This window comes from Rhinatrema bivittatum, chromosome 3 (assembly GCF_901001135.1).
Source record: "Rhinatrema bivittatum chromosome 3, aRhiBiv1.1, whole genome shotgun sequence".
In the NCBI taxonomy this organism is placed as follows: Eukaryota; Metazoa; Chordata; class Amphibia; order Gymnophiona; family Rhinatrematidae; genus Rhinatrema; species Rhinatrema bivittatum.
Window position 1 is genome coordinate 273,650,934 of NC_042617.1, and position 25,047 is coordinate 273,675,980.

Sequence of the window (25,047 nt, forward strand, 5' to 3'; positions counted from 1 at the left end):
CAATTTTTGTTGACATTTACCTGCTGTTAACCTGCCTATATTTGTACGGTGTTTGTGTAAATTTCTGTATAAAATTCTTCTACCACAGATTATTTAATCCTAATTATTCTGTTAGTCTGGTTTCTGTCCTCAGACACATTACCTCTAAAGTTGGCACATGAACCAAAAGTTTAATAACTGGCTAAACCTAAATTCCACTAAAATTTACACGCTGATTGTGGGACTATTCTGGAAAAAAAAAGTAGTTGATTTGATTGCTCAACCCTGGAGAGGGGAAGAGGCAGCATGGAGAAATCAAGAACTTAAGCAAGTGCTTACAGGCCGTGTCAGACCAGGTTCAAAGCTCTCAAGAAACAAACGAGCTGCTTGTCCCGATTTGAGCAGAAAGAGGGGAGGTAAGCATCCCACTGCCCTGGGAAGGGAGCGTGCAGGATTTTGATCAGGGAACAGTTTGCCCTAGTTTTGTGGGGATGGGGGGAGTCGCTCAATCACGAACTACTTACTGTTTTGTGCCACGAATTTTATATACCACTTTATATGAATCCTTTTTACTTTGTCACCTAGAGCAGCGGATTTAAGTGGCATATAAATTGGTTAAATTTGGTGGTGCATACACCCAAAACTAAAAGAAGCCCAATTTCTGGGATGTGCGCACGTGTCCACAGGCCAGGATTTAAAGAAGTTCCCCGCACCTATAAGAGCCTTCATGTTCCTGCTGACATGTCCTGAATATTTGGTGTGTCTAGGACTCCAAACTAAAAGGTTATTAGGGGGCGGGGACAGCAATGATCTCATAAGCCTTTTCCTTCAGAAAATAGATTTAACACTTTATCAGAGAGTCTGAAGTATCTATACTGGTAGCAGCAATACAGAATCCAGTTCTGAGGATCCGAGACATTAAATACTAAATCACAATTATCCATGTCACATCTTATAAGGAATGTGTCCAAAGAGGCTTTGAAAGTTTTTTTTTTTTATTTGAAATTTTATTTAACCAATATCAACCTTAAAAACATAATACCTAGTTCACAGTTAACTTTACAATCCCACCCCCTCCCCTAAACTCAACCCTGACGAACTTGCAAACTGTCACCCCATTTCCAACCTTCCCTTTTTATAGCAAAAATCCTCGAAAAAACAGTCAATCTGCAACTTACTGACTACCTAGAAAACAAATCACACTCTTCCCTTCCCAATACGGATTTCGTAAATATCACAGTATGGAGACCCTCCTCGTCTCCTTAACAGATCACCTCCTCAAAGGCCTGGATAAAGGCCAATCATGCATCTTGGCTTTACTAGATATCTCCGCAGCCTTTGATACTATAAGCCACAAGATTCTAATTGAAAGACTCACAGAAATTGGCATTATGGGAATTCCCCTACTCTGGTTCAAATCTTACCTACACAACAGACAGTACAAAGTCAAAACAGGCAATAGTGAATCAAAGGCTATTGACCTATCTCGAGGTGTTCCCAGAGGCTCCTCATCATCTTCAACCCTATTCAACATATACTGAAGACTGGAGGATAGCAAATGTAACCCCAATATTTAAAAAGGGCTCCAGGGGCGATCCGGGAAACTACAGACCGGTTAGCCTGACTTCAGTGCCAGGAAAAATAGTGGAAAGTGTTCTAAACATCAAAATCACAGAACATATAGAAAGACATGGTTTAATGGAACAAAGTCAGCATGGCTTTACCCAGGGCAAGTCTTGCCTCACAAATCTGCTTCACTTTTTTGAAGGAGTTAATAAACATGTGGATAAAGGTGAACCGGTAGATATAATATACTTGGATTTTCAGAAGGCGTTTGACAAAGTTCCTCATGAGAGGCTTCTAGGAAAAGTAAAAAGTCATGGGATAGGTGGCGATGTCCTTTCGTGGATTGCAAACTGGCTAAAAGACAGGAAATAGAGAGTAGGATTAAATGGACAATTTTCTCAGTGGAAGGGAGTGGAGTGCCTCAGGGATCTGTATTGGGACCCTTACTTTTCAATATATTTATAAATGATCTGGAAAGAAATACAAGTGAGATAATCAAATTTGCAGATGACACAAAATTGTTCAGAGTAGTTAAATCACAAGCAGATTGTGATAAATTGCAGGAAGACCTTGTGAGACTGGAAAATTGGGCATCCAAATGGCAGATGAAATTTAATGTGGATAAGTGCAAGGTGATGCATACAGGGAAAAATAACCCATGCTATAATTACACAATGTTGGGTTCCATATTAGGTGCTACAACCTAAGAAAGATCTAGGTGTCATAGTGGATAACACATTGAAATCGTCGGTTCAGTGTGCTGCGGCAGTCAAAAAAGCAAACAGAATGTTGGGAATTATTAGAAAGGGAATGGTGAATAAAACTGAAAATGTCATAATGCCTCTGTATCGCTCCATGGTGAGACTGCACCTTGAATACTGTGTACAATTCTGGTCGCCGCATCTCAAAAAAGATATAATTGCGATGGAGAAGGTACAGAGAAGGGCTACCAAAATGATAAGGGGAATGGAACAACTCCCCTATGAGGAAAGACTAAAGAGGTTAGGACTTTTCAGCTTGGAGAAGAGACGGCTGAGGGGGGATATGATAGAGATGTTTAAAATTATGAGAGGTCTAGAACGGGTAGATGCGAATCGGTTATTTACTCTTTCGGATAGTAGAAAGACTAGGGGGCACTCCATGAAGTTAGCATGGGGCACATTTAAAACTAATCGGAGAAAGTTCTTTTTTACTCAACGCACAATTAAACTCTGGATTTTGTTGCCAGAGGATGTGGTTAGTGCAGTTAGTATAGCGGTGTTTAAAAAAGGATTGGATAAGTTCTTGGAAGAGAAGTCCATTACCTGCTATTAAGTTCACTTAGAGAATAGCCACTGCCATTAGCAATGGTAATATGGAATAGACTTAGTTTTTGGGTACTTGCCAGGTTCTTATGGCCTGGATTGGCCACTGTTGGAAACAGGATGCTGGGCTTGATGGACCCTTGGTCTGACCCAGTATGGCATTTTCTTATGTTCTTAAGGCCAAAATATGCCTTTCTACCTGAACAGACTGAGGCTGTACTCCGTCAATAGCAGACCAAAACTCGAAGATCCTCCAAATTCGCACTTAAGTCGAGGATGTAGAAGGTGGAAATAACCGCTTTCAAATATCCCATCCATTTCAGTTGTCTCCTCTCAGAAGTGAAGTCGTGAGACAGAAGTGAGCCACCTGACCCAAAAATATTGGGCCCTGGTGAAAAACAGTCAGCCTATGTCCGAACCTCAGGGGCCCGTCTATGGCCATGTTGATCAGATCTGGAAAGCATGGTCGATGTGGCCATTTGGAGCTACCAGCATCACAATGCCTGGATGTTTCTCTAACCACGTTAAACTCTTGTCCACCAGAGGCCATGGGAGGGAAGACAAAGAAGAATCCCTTGAGTCCACAGCAGCACCAGAGCTTCGATTCCTTTGTACTATGTTCTGTTCAACGGCTGTAAAACCACAATGCCTTGGTGTTCTCTTTGGTTGGGATATCCATCTTCTGTGAATGAGACACATTGCTGCCTCCAACAGCTCCCATTCCCCAGAGTCTAACTTTCTATGACTGATAAAATCCACCTGAACGTAGGTCACTCCAATGATGTGAAACACTGCCAGCCGCTCCAAGTGCTGTTCTGCCCAGAGAATCAACTCCCGGGCACTCTTGAGCTGCTGATTCTTGGTTCCGCCTTGACGATTGATGTAGTCCACTATTGTATTGTCTGATAGAATCCGCACTGGAAGGCCACTTAACCTTGGCAGACAGGCAAGCAACGCGAAAGGCACCGCTCATCTCTAACCGACTGATAGGCCATAAGGCCTCCTGTTTTGATCACTGGCCCTGCGCCGACTGATCTTGCCACATCATCCTTCATCCCGAGGGGTTTGCATCGGTGGTGACTATTATCCAATTCAGAATCTTCCATTCCGCACCACGCTCTAGCTTGATGCAAGCAAGCACCACGAAAGGCTGTCCCTGGATTCCCCCTCTAACGGACAAGGAAGATGAAACTCTTCCAATAACGGATTCCAGTGGGAGAAGAGCCCCCTGCAGAGGCTGCATCTGTGCGAACGCCCAATACATTAATTCCAATGTTGATGCCATAGAACCCAGACCTATGAATAGTCCCAGACTCTGGGCAACAAAAGGTCTAGCAGAAGCCTAATCTGACTCTGCAATTTCAGCAATCTCTCTCCATGAGAAACACACTCCACCAGTGTGGAGAATTGAGTTCCCAGATGCTCCAAAGTTTGTAAGAGGGTTAAAATGGCTCGTTGCTAGGTTCACCACCTATCCTAGAGACTTCAAGCACATCTGTACCTTTTGTACTGATTGATGACAGAGGTCATTTGATTTCACATGAATAAGCCAGTCATCCAGATATAGATACACCAACACACCTGCCTTTTGCAATGCGGCTGCCACCACCATCACCTTGGTGAAGGTACATGGAGCTGTTACCAGCTGAAGGGAAGGGCTCGAAACCGAAAATGTTCCCTTAGGACCATGAACTTCAGGAATCTCTGGTGCTCTGGCCTGATGGCTATGAGCGGATATGCTTCTATCAAGGCGAGAGATGCCAAGAACTCTCCCTCGTCTACTGCCGCTATGACAGACCTCAGAATTTCCATGTGGAAAATGGGAAACCTTGAGAGCTGCATTTACCTTCTTTAAATCCAGTATCTCTTGAATTGGATATAGTGGGGAAAAGAAACAGGATGCTCAACTTAAAACTGACCTCCGGCCACACTAAGCTTGTTCAGGGGCTGAGCCAAACTCAGCAAGACATCTGTGAAAAAAAGAAAAATCTGAGCAGAGACCAAAGCAGCTCTCAATCATATGCAATTTCTCCCTCTTCTAGAAGTGAAAAAGTCAATTCTCTATCGGAATCCTTCAATGTCTCAAGATCCACATCTCCTTGAACATTACTAGGGACAGCCTCCCTGTGGCATTTGCTCGCCGTGACTGACAAATGGGAGGCCCAAGCACATGATCCCTACATAGTAGGTTGCTTCACCTTCACTGGTGACCCCTGCAGAAAGGTCTGCAGGCCCTGGAAACATTTCACCCAGGAGGAGGAGGATGGATCTATACCAGAGTCCAAAGGCCCAACATTGCTCTCTCCAACCAATCTCTGGGAAGCTTCTGCCATAAGGAACAAGGGAGAAGAACTGACCATTGCCTCGCCTCCCCCTCCAGAGACACCATAGGACAAGGGGATATCTCAACATGGGCAAAAGCTGTAGTAGTCAAACCGCTTTGAGCATCTAAAGAGCACTTATACAAACAGAGAGCGTGAGAACTGAATTGCTATCAGATGGCACACCTCACAGATAGCAAGGTGCTTGGACCTGTTCATCCCTGGCACCTAGCTCTCCTGAACTTTGGCTTTAGGCGGTCTGTGCGCACACCAATGCCACCTGGGCATACACGCACACCCCTCCAGGACACATGCAAATAGGCGGTCAACACTAGGTTGCAGCCTTACATGCAGAAGTACTGTGCAAATATGTGCTCAAGTCTAGGTCACAGGTGCACAGCTCAAATCTAGGCCGTGGCCTTACACATACAGGTCCCAGCACATGCTACCGCCACATGGTGAGAATACACGTACACACCTACGCACATGAGAAAAGAACCGCTGCAGTGGCCTACCACACAGCTATGCAATGCCTGCCTGCACCTTCAGCGTGTTTAGGTCCAGATCCTTTTAACATCCAGCAAAGAAAATCATTGGCCTGAAGAGCTTCTCAACAGCTCAGGCCTTTTGACTGGCCAAGAATCCATGGAGACTGGGGCCAAGAGCCAGCATCTCGCTAAACACGCTTTGCGCATAGGCAAATTAAAACCAGCAGAAGACCTCTACCAGAACCAGAGATGACTCCTCAGTGCAAGTGCCCCTCTGCGGACAGGAAACTGCTAGCAATAGATGAGGAGAAGACTCCCCCTGCCTCTCCCACTGATACTGCTAGGGAATCGAAAAAAGTCACCGTTATCTGCAAATGGGCTAGTTTTAAATGTACAAAAAGCTAACTTTTTGTGGATTGGAGAATACCCTTTAGCAGAAGAAAACCAGATTACCTATGAAGATGCCCAGTTATTTATGCTGAGTGAGATATTGAGTCTGTGGATTATATTAGATTCTAACACTACATTTAAAACACAAATTCGCCAATTGGCAAAAATAGCATTCTATAAGTTGAAATTGTTATGTCCAGTAAACCGTTTTTGCTGATATGTTTAGAGCTGTGCTCCAGACCCTGGTACTTGGGAATGTTGACTACTGTAGTACCCTGTGGATTGGTTTACCGGAGAAACTCCTGAGGAATACAACATGCTGCTGCCCGATTACTTCTGGGATTATCATGATGGTATCATATTACCCCTGCACTAAGAGACCTAACATTGGCTCCCCATTAAAAGTAGGATGGAAATTTTGTTTGCTAGTTACTGTGCATAATCTTTTCTAAGGATAACACTCTCGTTCATTAAAAAAAAGGGCATTCATTGGTACATACCATCTAGACCACTGCAGCCCTTGGGGCTCCCATTTATTGCAGGTCCCCTTATTATAGCATTATGCTTGTGAGCAGGCTAGGACAAGCAAGGGCGCTCTTTTCTATGGTTCCGACAAAGAGGAACATATTTCCTATGCAACTGATAATGGAGCATGATATGAAGGAATTTAGACAGCAAGTAAAGGCCATGTTATTTAGGGAAGCTTTTGGCTGTTGTGATTTCTAATTTACTCTATTTAAATGTTTTAAATATTTTAATCTGAGTGTATGTTTAATCTGAGTGTATGTTTCTGATGTTTTACTATGCACATGTACTTGTAATCTGCACTGAACTGAAACAGTTTTTAAAGAGGCAGAATGTAAGATTATGAAAGAAGTGCTTTTGAATATGAACCTCTATATTTTTTATGCCTCTGTTTTGCCCATTATCTCATAAGGATCTTACCACCGGCATTCACTATTATAGGTTTCCAATTCAAACCTGGCCCGGGATACTAGACGTACACAATCACTGCCTTAGTCACATTTGGTACCAGCTGGCTCCCGAGGTTACTACTAGCAGAGAATCTAGGACAGAAAGGACACTGGCAGATGAAATTTAATGTGGACAAGTGCAAGCTGTTGCATATAGGGAAAAATAACCCTTGCTGTAGTTACACGATGTTGGTTCCATATTAGGTGCTACCACCCAGGAAAAAGATCTAGGCATCATAGTGGATAATACTTTAAAATAGTCAGCTCAGTGTGCTGCAGCAGTCAAAAATGCAAACAGAATGTTAGGAATTAGAAAGGGAATGGTTAATAAAACGAGAAATGTCATAATGCCTCTGTATCGCTCCATGGTGAGACCGCACCTTGAATACTGTGTACAATTCTGGTCGCCGCATCTCAAAAAAGATATAGTTGCACTGGAGAAGGTACAGAGAAGGGCAACCAAAATGATAAAGGGGATGGAACAGCTCCCCTATGAGGAAAGGCTGAAGAGGTTAGGGCTGTTCAGCTTGGAGAAGAGACTGCTGAGGGGGGAATATGATAGAGGTCTTTAAGATCATGAGAGGTCTTGAACGAATAGATGTGAATCGGTTACTTATACTTTCGAATATTAGAAGGACTAGGGGGCATTCCATGAAGTTAGCAAAAGGCACATTTAAGTCTAATTGGAGAAAATTCTTTCACTCAATGCACAATAAAGCTCTGGAATTTGTTGCCAGAGGATGCGGTTAGTGCAGTTAGTGTAGCTGGGGTCAAAAAAGGTTTGGATAATTTCTTGGAGATGTCCATTAACGGATATTAATCAAGTTTACTTACGGAATAGCCACTACTATTAATTGCATCAGTAGCATGGAATCTTCTTAGTGTTTGGGTAATTGCCAGGTTCTTGTGGCCTGGTTTGGCCTCTATTGGAAACAGGATGCTGGGCTTGATGGACCCTTGGTCTGACCCAGCATGGCAATTTCTTATGTTCTGAATTTTGCTCTTAGAGAGAACAGGGGAAGAAACCAGGCACCATAATATAAAACCACATGCTATATAATCTAACAGAAAACATGAAACCAATTTTAATAAATACCAGATAAGCCTAGGCTCTGACTGTGTGAGCAGGTTCAAAGCCCAGCAGAACAGAAATGGATCTTTGTTGCAGATTAAGCCCAACCCTGCTACTCTAGAGTAAACAGGCAAAAGGAAGGGTGGGCTGAAGAGCAGATAACAAGAGCCACCAACACTACACACATCATGGTCAGCTCAAGAGACTGCTACTGGCTGTTTCCTCTTTCAAAGAAGGGTTGATGCAGTTGCTGCCCCCTTACTTCATTTATCACAGAATGTGTGTGGAAGAGGGACAAAGCAGACCCAAGGCATCATAAGAACATAAGAAAATGCCATACTGGGTCAGACCAAGGGTCCATCAAGCCCAGCATCCTGTTTCCAACAGTGGCCAATCCAGGCCATAAGAACCTGGCAAGTACCCAAAAACTAAGTCTATTCTATGTAACCATTGCTAATGGCAGTGGCTATTCTCTAAGTGAACTTAATAGCAGGTAATGGACTTCTCCTCCAAGAACTTATCCAATCCTTTTTTAAACACAGCTATACTAACTACACGAACCACATCAGTGCACAAAGATGTTTTCCTAACCTCTGTAGCCCTTACTTGTAGGTAGGGCTGGTTCTTCCATTAAGCAAACTAAGAAATCACTTAAAGCAGTACAAATTTGGGAACAGCAAGGATGCCTTACCGTAGGCAGCCTACTGCTCCAGCCCCTCCACTTCCAGACAGCATGTAGAGAACAGGACAGGAGAGTAGTGAAGCTAGAATGCAGAGCACAGCTGTGCTCCCTAACCCAGCCCCTCTCTTCCTGTCTGCAGGAAACAGGAGGGGAGGGGCTGAGGATGGAGTAAACAACAAAGCAACTTTTGTCTGCTTATTTCTGTTTCTAATATATGGTCAGTTATTTTGTATTTTCTGAGGTTGTGTTCAGTTGAGAAGGGCACCGCATAATGTGGGTGCCAGGCACACGCCGCCCTAATTGGCTCTCTGACAGGAAGGGAACCTAATCGGCTGGAACCCAGCCGATTAGGTTCCCAGGGAGCGCCGGCAGCTCCCTCTTTGCCTGCCGACGCTCCCGGGATCGCATCCCACCCACCCACCCTCACGGCACTTGCTAAGTTATGTTCATATTGTTCTTGAGCCAATGTTGTCGCAACCGGGGGAGGCAGGGTCGCCCGAGCCAATTGAGAGGCAATGCGTTGAGGGGCAGGACAATTTGGTGCAGCTGTCCTGTGGAAGGCTCCTTGCTGCAGGTGGCGGGAGCTGGTGGTCACAACCCCTTGCTGATGGCGGGGGTAGTGGGTACAACGCAATGTTAATATCTGCGCACCTTGCTGGCGGGTGTGCAGGGAAGCTGATGTAAAGTACTGGCTCGGGCACCTAATTGTTGTACAATAAAGATGCGGCCTGTTTAATCCCACTCTTGCCTAAGTCTCGTTCATGTTATCGATTGCATTGCTTGTTATTGATTTGTGAGAGGGTAGGTGCTGGGAAAAGTCAGTCCTGGCTATTCATATTATATGTGACAAGTGAGGTACTCTGCTAGTGTGTACTTTGTGTAGGGATTTATAGCTGTTTGGCTTGTTCTGTTTTCCTAATAGGAGATGTATTGATGTTGTAGGCCTAGTGTACAATGTTTTCCTTTTCATAGGTAGGATTATTGCTGTTTGCGATCTGGAAATTAGCATTATCTTGTATAGCAGGTTGCCTATATAGTTCAGACTGTCCTTTTTGAAGGATTTTGTGTTACTTCTCAAAGTACCTGGTAATAGGAGTTTGTATCAGTGTTACTGAAGTGTCATTAGAATTTTTTTCTTTTTTTGGAAAATGAATGATAAAAGCCAGAGATTTCACAGATTACTTTTAGGCAATGGGGTATGGTTTTCTTTTTATATAAGAGATTGGTAGAATTCCACTTTATTTATTTTTTTAAATTTACACAAATTGTCTCATCTCAATTACATTTTACCTCCTGATTTGGTGAGTGATTTTTTTAAAAACCTTTTTGCAGCCTTCCTCTAAAAATCATAGATGACATTTAGCAGACAGTATTCTTTCCTGTTCCCCTGATTGACAAGTCCCCTGCTGACGTTAGACAGCATAGTCACACCTTCCTCTGATGTCTGACAGGGTATTCACACCCCTTTAAGACCATCTGATCCGTCAGTTTGGCACTCTTACTTTTGCTATTTAAAACCCTTTCCCAGAAGGTTCCTTTAGATCTGCTGTTCACTGACTCAAAGTTTACAGTTTAGGCGAGTCTGCACTTTTTGGATTGTAGAAATAGAAACATAGAAATGATGGCAGAAAAGAACCAAATGGTCCATCCAGTCTACCCAGTAAGCTTATGGTAATATCTGCTGCGCTTTGCAGGTTACCCCATGCTTATCAGTATCCCCACCCCGTAAAAGTCAGGGCCGTCATGGTTGCTGTTTGAATCCAGATTTCCCTGCAGACAGCAATGATGGAGTTGCATCAACAGTATGAAGGTTTATTGTTAAGAGTAGTAACCGCCACACCAGCAAGCTACCCCCATGCACTCTCTTCTTCATTTCCATCTTCTAGTCTTTAGGGATCCACAGTGTTTATGCCATGCCCCTCTGAAATCTCTCACTATTTTTGTCTTTACCACCTCCTCCAGAAGGGCATTCATTGGTCTTGAGTCATCCTCCCTGGAGTTTCATTACATGCAGGGCTGGTGCAAGGGTATTAGGCACCCTAGGCAAACCTTATAGCTTGATGGGCCCCCCCCTCTCCCCACACACAATTTTAAATTATGCATTTATAACAGGATTTTACATGAAAAATAACATTCTGAGATAAAAATAATATATACATTGTGATAGTTTCATGCACTGTTGGGATGCCAACAAGAAAACTCTGCAACTTGGAATTCTCATGGCATTAGATCTATTGTAACATGTTTCATGGGGGCATGGTCTTCCCATATCTGCCAACACTCAAAACAGTAACAACCCTACCTACGAAAAGGAATACCGCAAATATTACACCAGAATCTAATATATCAATACACCTCCTATTGGGAAAACAGAACAGGCCAAGCTACTACAGATCCCTACAGAGAAACCACATGCTAACAGAATGCTTCATCTCAGTCTCACATGCAGAACACAGACCCTCACCAAATACAGAGTAAAGCCAACAAAATATAGGTAGAAATGCGCAGACAGCTGAACTGTAAAATGCAACATGCCAGACTCTATACAGTGCAACAATGGAAAAACAAAACTGTCACCATTCCTCATGAAGCAAACAAAATCAAGACATATAAATCATTAAACATTAGTAAAATCATACTAAAAATAATTTCAAAACAGCTGATGACAAGAATATCCAATTAAAGACTCATACAAATTTAGAAAGCTTTCCCAAACACCAATAAAATATTTCAAAACAGCAGACACCAAACACCATCCAATAATTAAAAATACGGATAAAAAAATCTCCTGCTCTCCATACCTGGGAAGTTTTAATTTTCAGTCTGAGTTTGTCATAGATTAGTGGGAGCAGGCAGTGGCTGCGATACACAGACTTTCTCCTCTCTCTCACATACACACGCTCCAACACAGGCATGCTCGCTTATTTATACCTATTCACACACACACACACACACACACACCCCATCACTCTCCCCCACATGCTCTTGCTCTCTCCCACATGCTCTCTCAAACATACACAAATGCTCTTCCCCCCCCCCCCCCAAAGACTCTCATGCAAACACATACTCTCCCCCGCCCAATACACATGCACTTTTTGTTACTCCCCTTCCTAGGTGTAGGCAGTTCCTTAGACTTCCAAGGCATCAGGAGGCCTCCACTGTCTTCCTTGTTGAGCAGAGATGCTGCCTCGCTTTAGCTGCGTGGCCTGGCCAACCCTGCTTCGCTTCAGCCGCGTGGCCCGGCCAATGCTGCAAAGTTATTTCACCATTCTAAGCAGGTCCGATGGAAGCAGTAGGTGGCTGCTGAGCTGTCCCCAAACCTGTGGTGCCCTAGGCTGTTGCCTAGTTCACCAATTGCTTCCACCCACCCTGATTACATGATCCCTAGTTCTACTGATTTCTTTCCAACAGAGGTTTGTCAATTGTGCATCATTAAAACCTTCCAGGTATGACGATCTGTATCCTATTTCCTCTGCACCTCCTCTCCTCCAGGTTTTTACCTTCATTGTGTTTCATTTCTAAACTATAAGCATTTTGTTTTGCCTTTGCCTGTCCATTTATTATATTTTATTTTTGTCTCTAGAATTGGTCCCTCCTGACGCAGTTGCACTAAACAGTCCATGTCGGGGAACCACCAATCTTATTTCTAAGATGCAAGTTGATGTGCGTTAACCTAATAAACTTCACATTTTGAACAGCACAAACTGGACAAGCTAAGCTTTTGTTTCTAAACCTTCTGTAATCGACTCCTTGATTGGTTTGGTTATTCCACCTTATTACCCTGCCATTTAGCAGACAGTGACAGGACTTCCAAAACATGTGCATTCTATATACCATTGGGAATCGATCAAGTTGAATTTAAACATAGCATCAAAACAGCATTAATACACCTTATTTATTGACACTCCCTTGTGTGCATGTATATTTAAAAGTATGATTTATTTTTTTTTTTTACAGGATTGTTTGGGAGAGGGGTGCTGGTGGTTCCATTACGATTTAAGTTTAATCATCAAAATCTTAAGGGAGGGAAGGAGGAAGCAAAACCAAAGGCGCACTTAGGGAGTCTAGCACTCTTGCATCGGCCCTGGCTGCAGAAGAGAGACCTGGAGCCCAGGCTCCTGGGCCTAAGCCACAGGAGGCACTATTGCAATATCAGTTAAAGAATTGTGCATGGAGGAAAGGAGGATACAGTCCCAGCCCAGAAGAGGAGGGAGCAGAGCAAAAGAGAAAAAATAAACTTACGCAATTCTGTTTACTACTGCATCTTCATCATCCACTGCAAATAGAAAGGAGAACTTTTTAAAGAGGCATCCACAACACGAAGGCAGGTGAATGCAAACTTTACAGAAAGTAATTAATGGGACAAGGAACAGCTGAAATACTAGCTGTTTACCTAAGGTTGTCACAGGAGGCCTCCATTCTCACTAGTATTTCTTTCCCACCCTGCTGCTACGGATGTGGTTAAGATGAAAGTTGAGCGAGATCCCCAAGACTGTGGAGGATAATACAGAGAACATGTCTGACCATTCTGCAGACACGGAGAGCTGGGAGAAGACTGTTTCCCTAGAGTGCAGAGCTATGGAAACAATCCCTGCAATAACCTGTAGTGAAACTGCCATGGCTCCCTTACATCAGCCTCCAAGCGATGTTTACGGTCTTGCATCATTAATTATGGAAAAATAAAACTCCTTCTGGGGAGCCAATTTCAGATACTGGTTACACTTATGGGTTCAGCTCTGGACTCCCTTCCTCTTGGCCATAGCAAGAAGCATCTGCACCTGTTAAGATGGTCCAAGGACCCTGTGACACCCTGCCCCTCTTCTGATTTCGGAGCACCCCTGCATAAATACCGAAGAGGCTAGTATCAGGGCAGGGGAGGTTATACCGAAATGAGATTCCATGTAAGAAATAGATACTGCACTATTGCAAGCCAATTTCCACCCATGTAAATCCTGCTAAACTGGGAGGCGTGCTGCAGAACCACCAAAAAGAACAAGGAAAACATTTAACATACTGGCAGCCAGGGTTTATGGGTGCAGTACTAGATTTAGCGGCATGTGGATACCCAGGCAGAGAACTACAGCCACCACATGCAACCTGTAGCGTGGCAGGGAACCGGTCACATGGTCTTACCTGTGGCAAAGTCGGCATGCTTCTTAAACAGGGTGATGAGGAGGTAAGACAGGAGGTAGAGGATGGCAAACAGCAGGGAGCAGATCTGAGGGGGAAAGAAGAGAAACCAATGAGCAATGTTTATTCTTACACATTCTCCCCACTGATATAGGAATTAGATGCAATCCAGAAAAATACAGAGAATCCGTGCTAGTATAAGTAGTTCCACACATCCAGAGCTCTGAAAGAGACCCAGTCTGCAAACCCTCCTTCCCCCACCCCAGCCAGGACTACGGGAAACTATCTTTCCAGGACAAGGAAGAAAGTCTGCTAGGAGAATTCTGATAGCACACAAAAACAGCCACACAGCCATCCAGATCACAGTGGAAAGTAAAGTATCCCTCTATCAGAGCTGTTACATCAGTCACCCCTCCCCCTCCGGTCGCCTCCTGGGATATTTCTAATTTGCAGGAGGTATTCAATCAATCTAGACAGTTGCAAGGAGAGTGGAATAACTTCCGTGGAAGTCCTTTCTTCCTCCCAACTAGGGCAGCAAGCATCTGCTAGGAACGAATGAACTAGACAGAGCTAGTGTCGAGAATATGCCACAGTGGAGAACTTGTTTTCACCTTCAGGAACACAGTTCACATGAGCAGAGCACGTATTCAGTATCTCAGGCTGCAGCTGAGCTCTCTGGGCAAGCGAGAACCGAGTGCTATCAGAGCAAGGCAGGTGGGCGGCAGGGAGCCAAAATGCTGATGTGCCTGGCAGGAGACCTGAAGCCATCACATGGGCTCCCCAACGCAGCCAAGCAAGGGCAAATATCTCAGCAGGGTGGAGCCCCCCCTCTGTTTCCTACTTGATAACAGTCACTAACTGGGGGCAGGGGGGAGAATCAGCCAAAGAAAACCCTCTACAAATAACTCATGGGGAGATGCAACACTGTCCCATCCTCCCTGGCATCACTTATGAACAGCACTGTAGTCAATGTGACAGCAGCCTAAAACCAACCCATGGCCTTCTCTCTCAAACCCTGACCAGTAAGTAGTTAAATCAGGAAACACCTTTTGGTCTGTTGATGATGAATCAGACAAATTCTCTCAAGAACCTTCCCTGTCAGGCATGTGGCCCAGTAAGAAATGCTCCACCTCAGGGTGCGCAATGTTTTCGTAGAAGGCAGCAAAAAAGAATTTCACCGAAGCCGTTCATCATGAGAAACTCCCCTCCTGTCAGCTCCTGCACTCATCCTTCAGGGCAAGTTTAACAGTTTACTGCAAAAATTTTCAAGCAAATTCAAGACAGAACCATAGATAAAGTTAGAAGCCTTGGGGGGGGGGGGGGGGGGGGGGGGGGGGGGTCTTTTTTTTCATCTCAATCTCTGCTTGTGGCTAGGGCTGGGGGGGGGGGGCATGTCTCCAGAGACAATAACCACCTCTAGCCATCAACTGCACAAGGTGGTTTTCTATAATTAGGGCACAGCTCTGCACTAATGTGCTTTCCTCAAGCTCTCAGCATTTCCCAGGTCCAACAAGATTAAAAAAAAAAAAAAAAAGGGAGGGAGAACAGGAAATAGCCATGGGCAGAGGTGGCCTCTGGCACCAGGTTAATGCACACACGGCATCCAGGCAAGCTATAATCACAGAAACAATGGAAACACAAACAGCCATAAAAATAATTCTTTCAACAGTCAGCAACAAAACATGCTGCAGAGTGAGCAGCTGGAATGATGATGCCGGACTAGGCCGACTAACCTACTTCTGGCATTGTCTCCTGAACACTGACTGGAGCCCTGCTAACTACAGCATGTCTGGCCAGGCATCTTTTTTCTGTCGAGCTTTATTTTTTCATATTGCTGCTTTCTGTGGTTCCTTCTACTTAGTACTGTGACAATACTAAGTAGCAGGGACCAGAGAAAAGGAGTTTTGTTTTTTTTTAGTTTAGCCCTTGGTGCGCAGCAAGACAATGCCAGATCCAGGGCTGGTGTTAATGTTCCATGTTAAAAATTGCGCATCGGGCGCACTGTGATTTTTTGCATCGGCGTAATAGCTAATAGCATCATCTACATGTGATTAGCACTATTAGCTACGGGATTGTTTGGACATGCTAATCCCATTACTGCACTGGGAGTTATTCTAGTGTGTCCAAAATGTACATCAACCGCATGTCAAGCAGAGCACTAGGATGTACGCACTATATTGCATCGGCCCCTCAAGAGTTAAAGCACTGGACTACCAGACCACCCTTCTCATCAAGTACCGGCCATTTTCTGAGCATATTCTGCCGTAATACCTGGAAAGCTTACCCTTTCTGACCTTGAAAAGCCATCCTTCCCCACCCCCCCCACCGGTGAAATGACTAGTGCTACTATCCAAAGACTTCAATCTTGTATTATTCTCTAACATGAAACTCAGACTCTGTAGGGAGTGATCCCAGAAGCAATCTCCCAGCTGAAAAATCTAGAAGATAAGAGTGTGAGTTTATAAAGGCAGCCTTTATGGGGGTGCGGGCTTGAGGTATTACAGTGAACTTTCAGTCTGATCACACACTCAAAATATTCAAAATTAGAAATACTTCTATATCAGTGGGTGTTTGCCTTTTTTTTTTTTTTTAATTTGGAGTAGTCCAGTACTCTCCTCTCCATCCCCTATTTGTGGATTAAAAAAACCCAAACCCCACAAAGCCTTAGAGATCGTTTTCAGTTGATGTAGTGTTTTAACATGAGCTGTAATAAAAGCAGAGAACGTACTGCACAATTCAATCTTGTGCAACAGAGACGGCAAAGTGCAAAGGGTGAGAGGAGTTCCACGCTGTCTCTGCTGAGGCAGCCACTATATTAAGTCAAACCTGGACATTGGAGCCAGAATGTAAGCCTCAACATATATACGCTTCACAGCTCAGCCAAGCTAGGACTGAAAACACTTGAACAGCTGGAGAAAAGTGAAAAACAAAAATGATCAAATGGTTGCTAGCATTCTGTGCAGTCTGTAGCATAGAGAACCCCAAGGATTTTGTATACAACCACATGGTTTTAGGGCCATGCAACCACACAGGGCACCGTTGTTTCCAAGGGGTGCCAGTGCACCGCGCTTTAGTTCTCTAGGAGACCCCCTTCATCTTGGCCACATGAGACAGTAGCAGGGACAAGGCCTTGCTCTGCACTCTCCAATGAAACCTCAGTGAGCTATTAGTATTTAAAAGGTGCAACATTTTCAAAAACACAGGCCCAACTGCCTGAATGTATCTGCATTAGAATTTAGTAAACTCAAGAAACTTTATTAGCAAGACAATTTGTATGTTTTTGGCCTGCTGGCAGGACACATTTTGTTGCTATAGACGCTGCTTCTCCTATTTCTCTAAAGGCTATAGACGTTTTCCTGCTCATTCTTTTATGGGAAACCTTTTCTGTCAGTTTTAAGAAATATGCATCTTTTCTGTGTTTGTATTTTTTTCACTGGGGATGAAATGCATTTCTGTTTCTGCATTCAGTGTTGCACTGCATGCAGGGTCTGGCTTCTTGGAGTTTCCAGTTCAGTTTTTGTGTGCACGTTTTTACTTCTCATTTGTGGTCCCTTATTCAATTGCCATGGCCACCACTTGATGGCTAAGGGCACATAACACAACCATCGCCTTGGCCTCCCCCCACCTTTTATTTTAAAAGGTCCCAACTTTCAGTAGTTAAGACCTCTGTTGTGAGGCAAACTGCAGAGTGGGACAAGGTCACAAGGAGCAGATACAGGAGAGGGAAGATGGCAATCAGTACACCAGGGCCAGTTGCCCAAGGCAGGTAAGGGGTGGGGAGACAGAAAAGGGGATAAAAGGAACCAGGTCTGGGGATGGGTAAGTAAACAGCAGGACACAGACAGGGAGACAGCAAGAAAAAGGTTTCTTTGGTGATGTGTGCTGCATTATTGTATGCATGAGTTTAGTTCATTTAAAGCTGTGGCCTATTGTTTTAGACAAGTTTGGTTATTAGAGCCAATTTGTTAGGTCACGATGGAATTAATACAATTTGGATGGAAAATTACAAAACGGTACAGTGTTTATTAGGAGTGGGGGGAGGGAGGTTGGAGTAAGGGAGGACAAGTGGTGCAGCCTGCCTGTGTATTTGGCGAGTTTGTGTGTTCTGCATGTGTGATCAAGATTATGTATACTGCTTGTATGTAGTTTGTGAAGGCATCTATAGCAGTCCAGCTTATTTTCTAATCTACATCTACAAATCAGAGGTGTACTGGTGTTGTAAGACCCAAAGTAATATTTGCAGTGTAGTCTTTTCATGATGTTACCATTAAAATATGCTAAGCTCCCTACACTAATACAGAATTGTGTTTTATCTCAAAGTGCCTGAAAGTGGAGGGTATTTGTGTCACTCTTACCAAGATACCAGAATTTGAATATATTTTTTTTTATATGGTGTGTAGTAAGGGAAAGTGTCCTAGTAATGCTCTGCACCCGTTATGGGGAAGTTTGCAGGGTTTATAATCGGGTTCTGGTCCATCCTGTATATAGTTTGGGGTTTATGATAGATTGCAGACTTAATACTAACAGGATTGGTTTACTGATGCTATGAAATTCATTTTACTGAAAGCTGAAATTGGCCACAGGTTTCTTTATTATACAGAAGGCTCTTACAGCTATTACTTGTAGTGTAGAGTAACTTAAGTTCCCAGATGCATTTAAGAGGCCTCTGTACTGAAGACTTTCTTCCACCTTGTGTCTATAGGGAAAATGCTTAGTACACAGGGTAGTCTCAGGCAAAAGGTACAATCTACTCTACAGCATGCTTTACTTTTTGGTTAACTAAATTTTGAATTGGTGCTAGAGATTATGAATTTACCAAAAAAGCCAAATCTTTGTCATTTCTAGATTTATTGGAGGGCATATGACAGATAGTACCTGCATGTAATTTGCTTTGTCATGCCAAAAAGCAAAATATGTTTATTTTATATCTGATTTGCAGTGCATCTCTAGCAGGTTTAAGGTCTCTTGTAGACCTTCCAGAACAGGGAGGTAAAATGACCAGATCTGTACATAGCAGGCATTTGATCTCAGTTATTTAATTTCAGTCTTGGGGCTGAGGATCTCTCCAGCAGTGTGGGGAGGTAATTGATGTAGTAGGACTCATGTTACATCCCTCTCTTATTCCTCACTACTGCCTGAAGCTGTATGTTTATTTTTACCTTACAGCCGATAGTTAAACACATTTAAGTATACTGTACATGTCTTGTCTTTCCCTCCCTCAACTTCAGTCATCGATAAAATATGTAAATAGAGTGGTTAAAGCAGCAGGCTGAGAACCAGGGAAGCCAGGGTTCAAATCTTACTTCCCCCAATGTCAGTAGCTGCTTGTTATCTTGGATAAGTCATGTTGCCTTCCATTGCCTCCGTACAAACCTTGGGGGTTATTTACTCAAGGTTTTCTGTAATTTTGTGTTTATGGAAGATTGTGTAGTAAACAGGGCTCTTAGGGTCTCATTTACTAAGAATGAGGGAAAAGTCTCGGTGAATCAGGCCCTTAGATTATGAATTTTCTGGAGCAAAAAAAAAAAAAAAGCTTGAGATCAGATTTGGAAAGCTGCATAATTATTTGAGTTAACCATTACTGTTCTGATCATGTCTCAGGGAAATGGCCACATATCAATTTTTTTCTCAGCAATTTATCCATGTCTTCAACAAGAGAAATGAGGAAATGGTAATGGATGCACACTTGCAGTAGAAGTGTAATGAGACCCCAGCCACTGCTCCCCTCGCTAACTTTGGGCATAAAACCCAGACATTCATCAGTACATGACCAGAGGGCAAAACAATGGGCTAAATTACAGACAGGTCCTCAAAGAGCACCAAACCACAAAAGAAGGCTCTCCTAACAAGGCAAAACTGCATATGAGCCCTAGCAGCAAGGTGTCCACCAACTTGATCAAGCCTAGGGAATAATCTGCATGTCACAGACTACTGCACTGTCATAACATGAATCTGAGCATAAACCCCCTAAAGATACTTTTCTGTAAGACCTCCTAAGTCCAAGGAGCATGGCTAGTCTGCCAGTGGTTGAAGGCACTCAAGAGAAGGCAAATCCAAATCCTGAGTATTCTTGAAAGTCAACATTTTACCACAAAAGGACTAGTGCACTATATAAAGACAGTTTTCAGAGTAAAAGTATACAAGGAGTGAGGAACATTTTTTTGTGAATCACACAAGACCAGCCTTTATACGGTATTATGTCAATTTCACCTCCCAGTGTGCAGTAAAATGAAGAGAACAGGGAGAAAGGGTACAGCTTGCCTGGATGTCCTTGTATCAAGCTGAAAACAGTGTTCAATTCAGACATATCCTGCTAGGGAGAAAAACTACCTTGCAACCAGACTGAAACACACTACCTATGAGAAATATTCAAAATACCAGGGCGAAGGCAGAAGAAAGATTCGGGGTCTATCACTTCTTCCAGCCCCTCACTATCAGGAAAGCCATTAAAAAAAATGTAGAAGTCTTCCTTCTTATAAATTCTCAAAGAATATAGAAGAGTCCAAAAAATCAGGCAATGAATCTTTTCGATTTGCCGTCACCCTATTATTTTTGCAATAACCCCATATTTATGCTATTAGGTAAGCTATACCAGTTCCTCATAGAAGGTAAACGTTGCTCTATCCAATTCTCAAATTTCATTAAATGGTCCAAATAATAGATCCCCCCTCCCCCTGGCTTTTATTTATTTATTTATTTGTTTGTTTTTAACAAATCTGTTACTTCACAGACAAATATACACCTTGGATGACCGACACTCCTCCTCCTCATACAATAGGTAATCTACATCTCCCAAAACTGCACCTTGGGACATGTCAGAAAACCTAGTTAAAGTAACCTTTAAAAAAAAAAAAAAAAAAAAAGGGGGCCTAAAACACAGAATGGCTCTCGGAATTACTCTGGGGAGCCACTGCAGGCTCTACCTAGAGGAGTTTTGACCCGCAAGGGTCTCCGAGTAATCAAAGTTGGAGCTGCGGCCAAGCAACATTCTTCGGAAGAAAACTATAACGGCGGATCGAGACCACAAGCGTCAGCCCCTGTTCAGGGTACTGGACCCCAGCCGTCCCTCACTGCCCGAGCGCCGCAATGCGGGCTGTAGCGGGGGAAGGCTCCTGGAGGACACCCGGGCCGCGCCCCCTCCCCCCTTTGCTCTCCCGGATCCGTTCTCCCCGGTACTCACGATGCACTCCCGGACCTGCTCGTGGAAGAGCTGCTCCCTGACTGACACATCCTCGCTCCCTTCCATTCTCCGGCAGCATGGCGCCCGGCGCTCACTGGCGGTGCCCCGCTGCTGTCGCTCCCTTCATCTCGGAGCTCACCTCCCCGTTGCCGGGCTGGGAGGAGGGGAGCCGGGAGGGAAGGGGAGAGGGGTCAGGGATTCGGCTCCGCCGCCGCTGCCGCTTATCCGCTTCCCTAGTGGCCGCGGCAGCCCTAGCATTGTGTTATTAAAGGAATTCGCGACTCCGCCTCTCCCTCAGCCGCCAGCCAATGAGGAGAAAGAAGCGGGGCATGCACGTAGACTGAAACCCCGAAGGACGTCTCTCATTGGTCGGAGTGGAGGCGGGGGGGGGGTTCCTGAATAAGCAGAGGGTGATTGGTGGAGGGAGATCGTGCTGGCACGGGATAGGCGAGAGGTGGTAGCGTTTCTACTTTTTGCTCTGCGGGTTAAAAGTGAACTTTGACCTGTTGTCCAGTGCGTTTCGAGGTGGCTCTGTTTTATACTTTGCAAAATGGAGAACGTTAGAAAGAATCTTGTAAAAGGGGGCGTAAGAACTCTACCAAAAATGGGATGACAATTTACCAAATTTGGTATGCAGGAACAGAGGCGTTGCTAGGTACCTCAGATATGTGGGGCACAGGCCCATAGGTTCTTCCTTTCTCTCCCCCCCTCCCCAACCGGCTTTCCAAGGTTGTCCTTTTTTCCAAAGACCAGAAAGCAGGGTTGCTTACCTGTAACAGGTGTTTTCCTAGGACAGCAGGATGTTAGTCCTCACACATGGGTGACATCATCAGATGGAACCCGGCACGGAAAACTTACGTCAAAGTTTCTAGAACTTTGGCACACTGAGCATGCCCAGCATGTCACTATCCACGCGTCCATGCAGAGTCTTTATTCAGTCTTGTAACACAGGATTATGAAAAAAATAAAAAAACAAACATAGGAAAAACCCAACTCCACGGGGTGGCAGGTGGGTTTCATGAAGGCTAACATCCTGCTGTCCTAGGAGAATACCTGTTACAGGTAAGCAACGCTGCTTTGTCCTAGGACAAGCAGGATGCCAGTCCTCACACATGGGTGAATCCCTAGCTACAGGCTATTCCTGAACAACAATTAAACCAACCGACACCTAACCAGGTGCCAACGGGCACAGCAACACTGGTGCTGTTGGTAACAGAAGGAGAAATCCTGAACCCGAAATGAGCCCTAGGCAGGAAGAGTTGGGTTCTACAGCTGAAAGAGATTCTGAAGGACGGACTGGCCAAAACTGCTTTCGTGTCGCCATTCCCTCTCCAGACAGTAGTAGAAGGCAAAGATGTGGAAAGAACTCCACATCGCAGCTTTGCAGATCTCGTCCATGGGGACCACTCGCAAGTCGGCCACAGAAGTCACCATGGCTCTGACAGAATGAGCCTTGACATGGCCCCCAAGCTGCAGTCCCACCTGAGCACAGAAAAAGGAGATGAAATCTGCCAACCAGTTGGACAGAGTCTGCTTAGTAACAGCAATTCCTGAACATACATAGATTAGTCCAGAAAAGTGGGTTGTATATCCCTACCAGTAGGTGGAGTCAGAGAACAATTAGAACTTTGGGCACTGCTACATAACCAGAGTGCCACCTGCAGTCACTCAGTATTTCTTTGACTCCAGCAGGTGTTTTTTGTAAAAAAAAAAACAACAAAAAGAAGTTTAGCCGGCGGCCATCTTTCTCCTTTGAGGTTAGAAGTCGGTGCAGTGGGGGCCTGCTTATAGCGGCTGTTTCGGGAGTTTGGCAGCGTGTTCCTTCAGCTCTTGGGGCTCCAGGGTGTTCCCTGAAGGGAGAGGGTGAGTTGGGGGGTTGTGCCCGTTTGCGCTGAGTTTCGCTGCGTTTTCAGCACTGCTTGTGCGGTTTGGGCTGCCGGCATTGAATTTTTTATTTATTTGTTGCTGCGCCGACGGACAGCGTGCCTTTTTCCGGTGTACATAATTTCAGCGACTTTTCCCCTCACAGTTCGACCACGTGGCTGTGCGGTCTGTGTTATGGGCCTTCGCTCAAAATCGCTGGCCTGCCGCGCGTGTCCGGTAGGGACTGGGGCGCGCAGTCAGGCACTAGATGCAGCTTCCATGTGCGCTGCTTGCACCTTAAGCATATAGGGCTCGTCAGGGCCTGTCGACTCTCCCAGTGGAAGGGGGAGGAGTGTCTCATGCTGCGGAGTGGGGGATGGAGATTCTCCACCCATTTTAGCCCCCATGGGGGAGTATCTCGCGGGCAATGTCATCCCCTGCGATTCTGGGGAGTGGGACCCAGAGGGGTTTTCCCCTGAATTCATTTTACTCATGCACCAGGCCTTTCTAGCTAGAAGGCATGCGGCGCCTAAGAGGATTCGACAGCCGGTGGATCTGTCAGGGCCCCCTGGTAAGAAGACACGGGTTGCAGATCCGCAGCAGCATCCGGGGGAGCAGCCTCGCCAGATGGGAGACACCCTCCAGGTGCCACAAGATCCAGGTGTGGGGTCAGGCACTCCCACAATCCCGGGAACGACTCCGGGGGCAGACCCAGACCTCATTCAGAATCCAGGGGACGTTGATCCTGATGATCCCAATGGTGACGATCTCACACCCGCTCAGGGAGATGATCCCAGCGTGGTCCGCCTTTTTAAGTGGGACGAGCTGAGGCCCCTAATTCCCCAGGTCTTGGATGTTCTGGGTCTTAAGGTTTCTCAGGAAGAATCTGACAATGAAGGGGTTAATCCTGTCCTTGATGGCATTCGGGGTCCTACAACCTGTTTCCCGTTGCCCAAGAAGGTCTGCAAGCTGGTAACCTGCGAGTGGGATGCTCCAGATGCTGGGCTGAAGGTTGGCAGGGCTATGGCAAAACTATACCCCATGTCTACAGATGTTTTAGACCTTCTGAAGATTCCGAAGGTGGATGTGGCAGTCTCTGCGGTCACAAAAAAGACCACTGTTCCAGTAGCGGGGGCTGCAGCTTTGAAAGACATGCAAGACCGCAAACTGGAGATCCAGTTGAAGCGGGTTTTTGAAGTTGCGCTTTGAGTCTTCGGGCGGCAGTTTGCGCGAGCCTTATGCAGAGGGCATGCCTGTGCTGGGTTCAGGACTCTGCTTCCACGTTGGGGTCTGGTGGCAATGGGCCGCTACAGGCTGCCCGTCTGGAGGCGGGCATCGCTTATGTTGCGGATGCACTTTATGACCTGGTGCGCACTTCGGCTCGAAGTATGGTATCAGTGGTGGCTGCGCGTCAACTCCTCTGGCTGCGCAATTGGGAGGTGGATTTGTCCTCGAAGTCCCAGCTTTGTAATCTCCCCTTTAAGGGCAAGCTCCTTTTCAAGGACGACCTTGATAAGTTAGTTAAGCTGCTTGGGGAATCCAAATTGCCTTGTTCCAATCTGTGCTCCAGCCTTGACCTTAACCTTGCCTCACCTCACTCCAGCCTTGTCTTCAGCATTGCCTCACTCCAGCCTTGTCTTCAGTCTTGCCTTCATCCAAGCTTGCCTCCAGCCTTGCCTTTGTCCCAGCCTGCCTTTGTGCTTGCTTTTGTCCAAGCCTCTCCAGCCTGCCTTGTATCCAGTTTGCCTTGTCCCCAGCCTGCCTTGTCCAAGCCTTGTTCCCAGCTTTGCCTGCTCAGCCTTTCTGTCTGGTTCTCGTATCTGTCCTACCCATGATATGAAGTCTGCGAAACAATGCGACAAGGCGATAGCAAAAGCCAGAAGAATGCTGGGCTGCATAGAGAGAGGAATATCGAGTAAGAAAAGGGAAGTGATAATCCCCTTATACAGGTCCTTGGCGAGGCCTCACCTGGAGTACTGTGTTCAGTTCTGGAGACCGTATCTCCGAAGGGGCAGAGACAAGATGGAAGCGGTACAGAGAAGAGCGACCAGAAAGGTGGAGGGTCTTCATCGGATGTCATACGAAGAGAGATTGAAGA

At 45.2% G+C, this 25,047-nt stretch overlaps 1 protein-coding gene across 1 annotated transcript in view; it reads right to left on the bottom strand.

The window, feature by feature from the left end:
- The window catches only part of LMBR1L (limb development membrane protein 1 like), a 69,280-nt gene extending 47,938 nt beyond the window's left edge, over positions 1-21,342 (bottom strand). Inside the window, exons 1-3 of the mRNA XM_029594664.1 lie at positions 21,087-21,342; positions 13,910-13,994; positions 13,019-13,052 (exon numbers count right to left, since the gene is read on the bottom strand). Of these exons, the coding sequence (XP_029450524.1) occupies positions 13,019-13,052; positions 13,910-13,994; positions 21,087-21,152 (185 nt within the window). The 5' untranslated portion in view covers positions 21,153-21,342. The remainder of the gene's footprint in view (positions 1-13,018; positions 13,053-13,909; positions 13,995-21,086) is intronic.
- Positions 21,343-25,047: the final 3,705 nt, after the last annotated feature.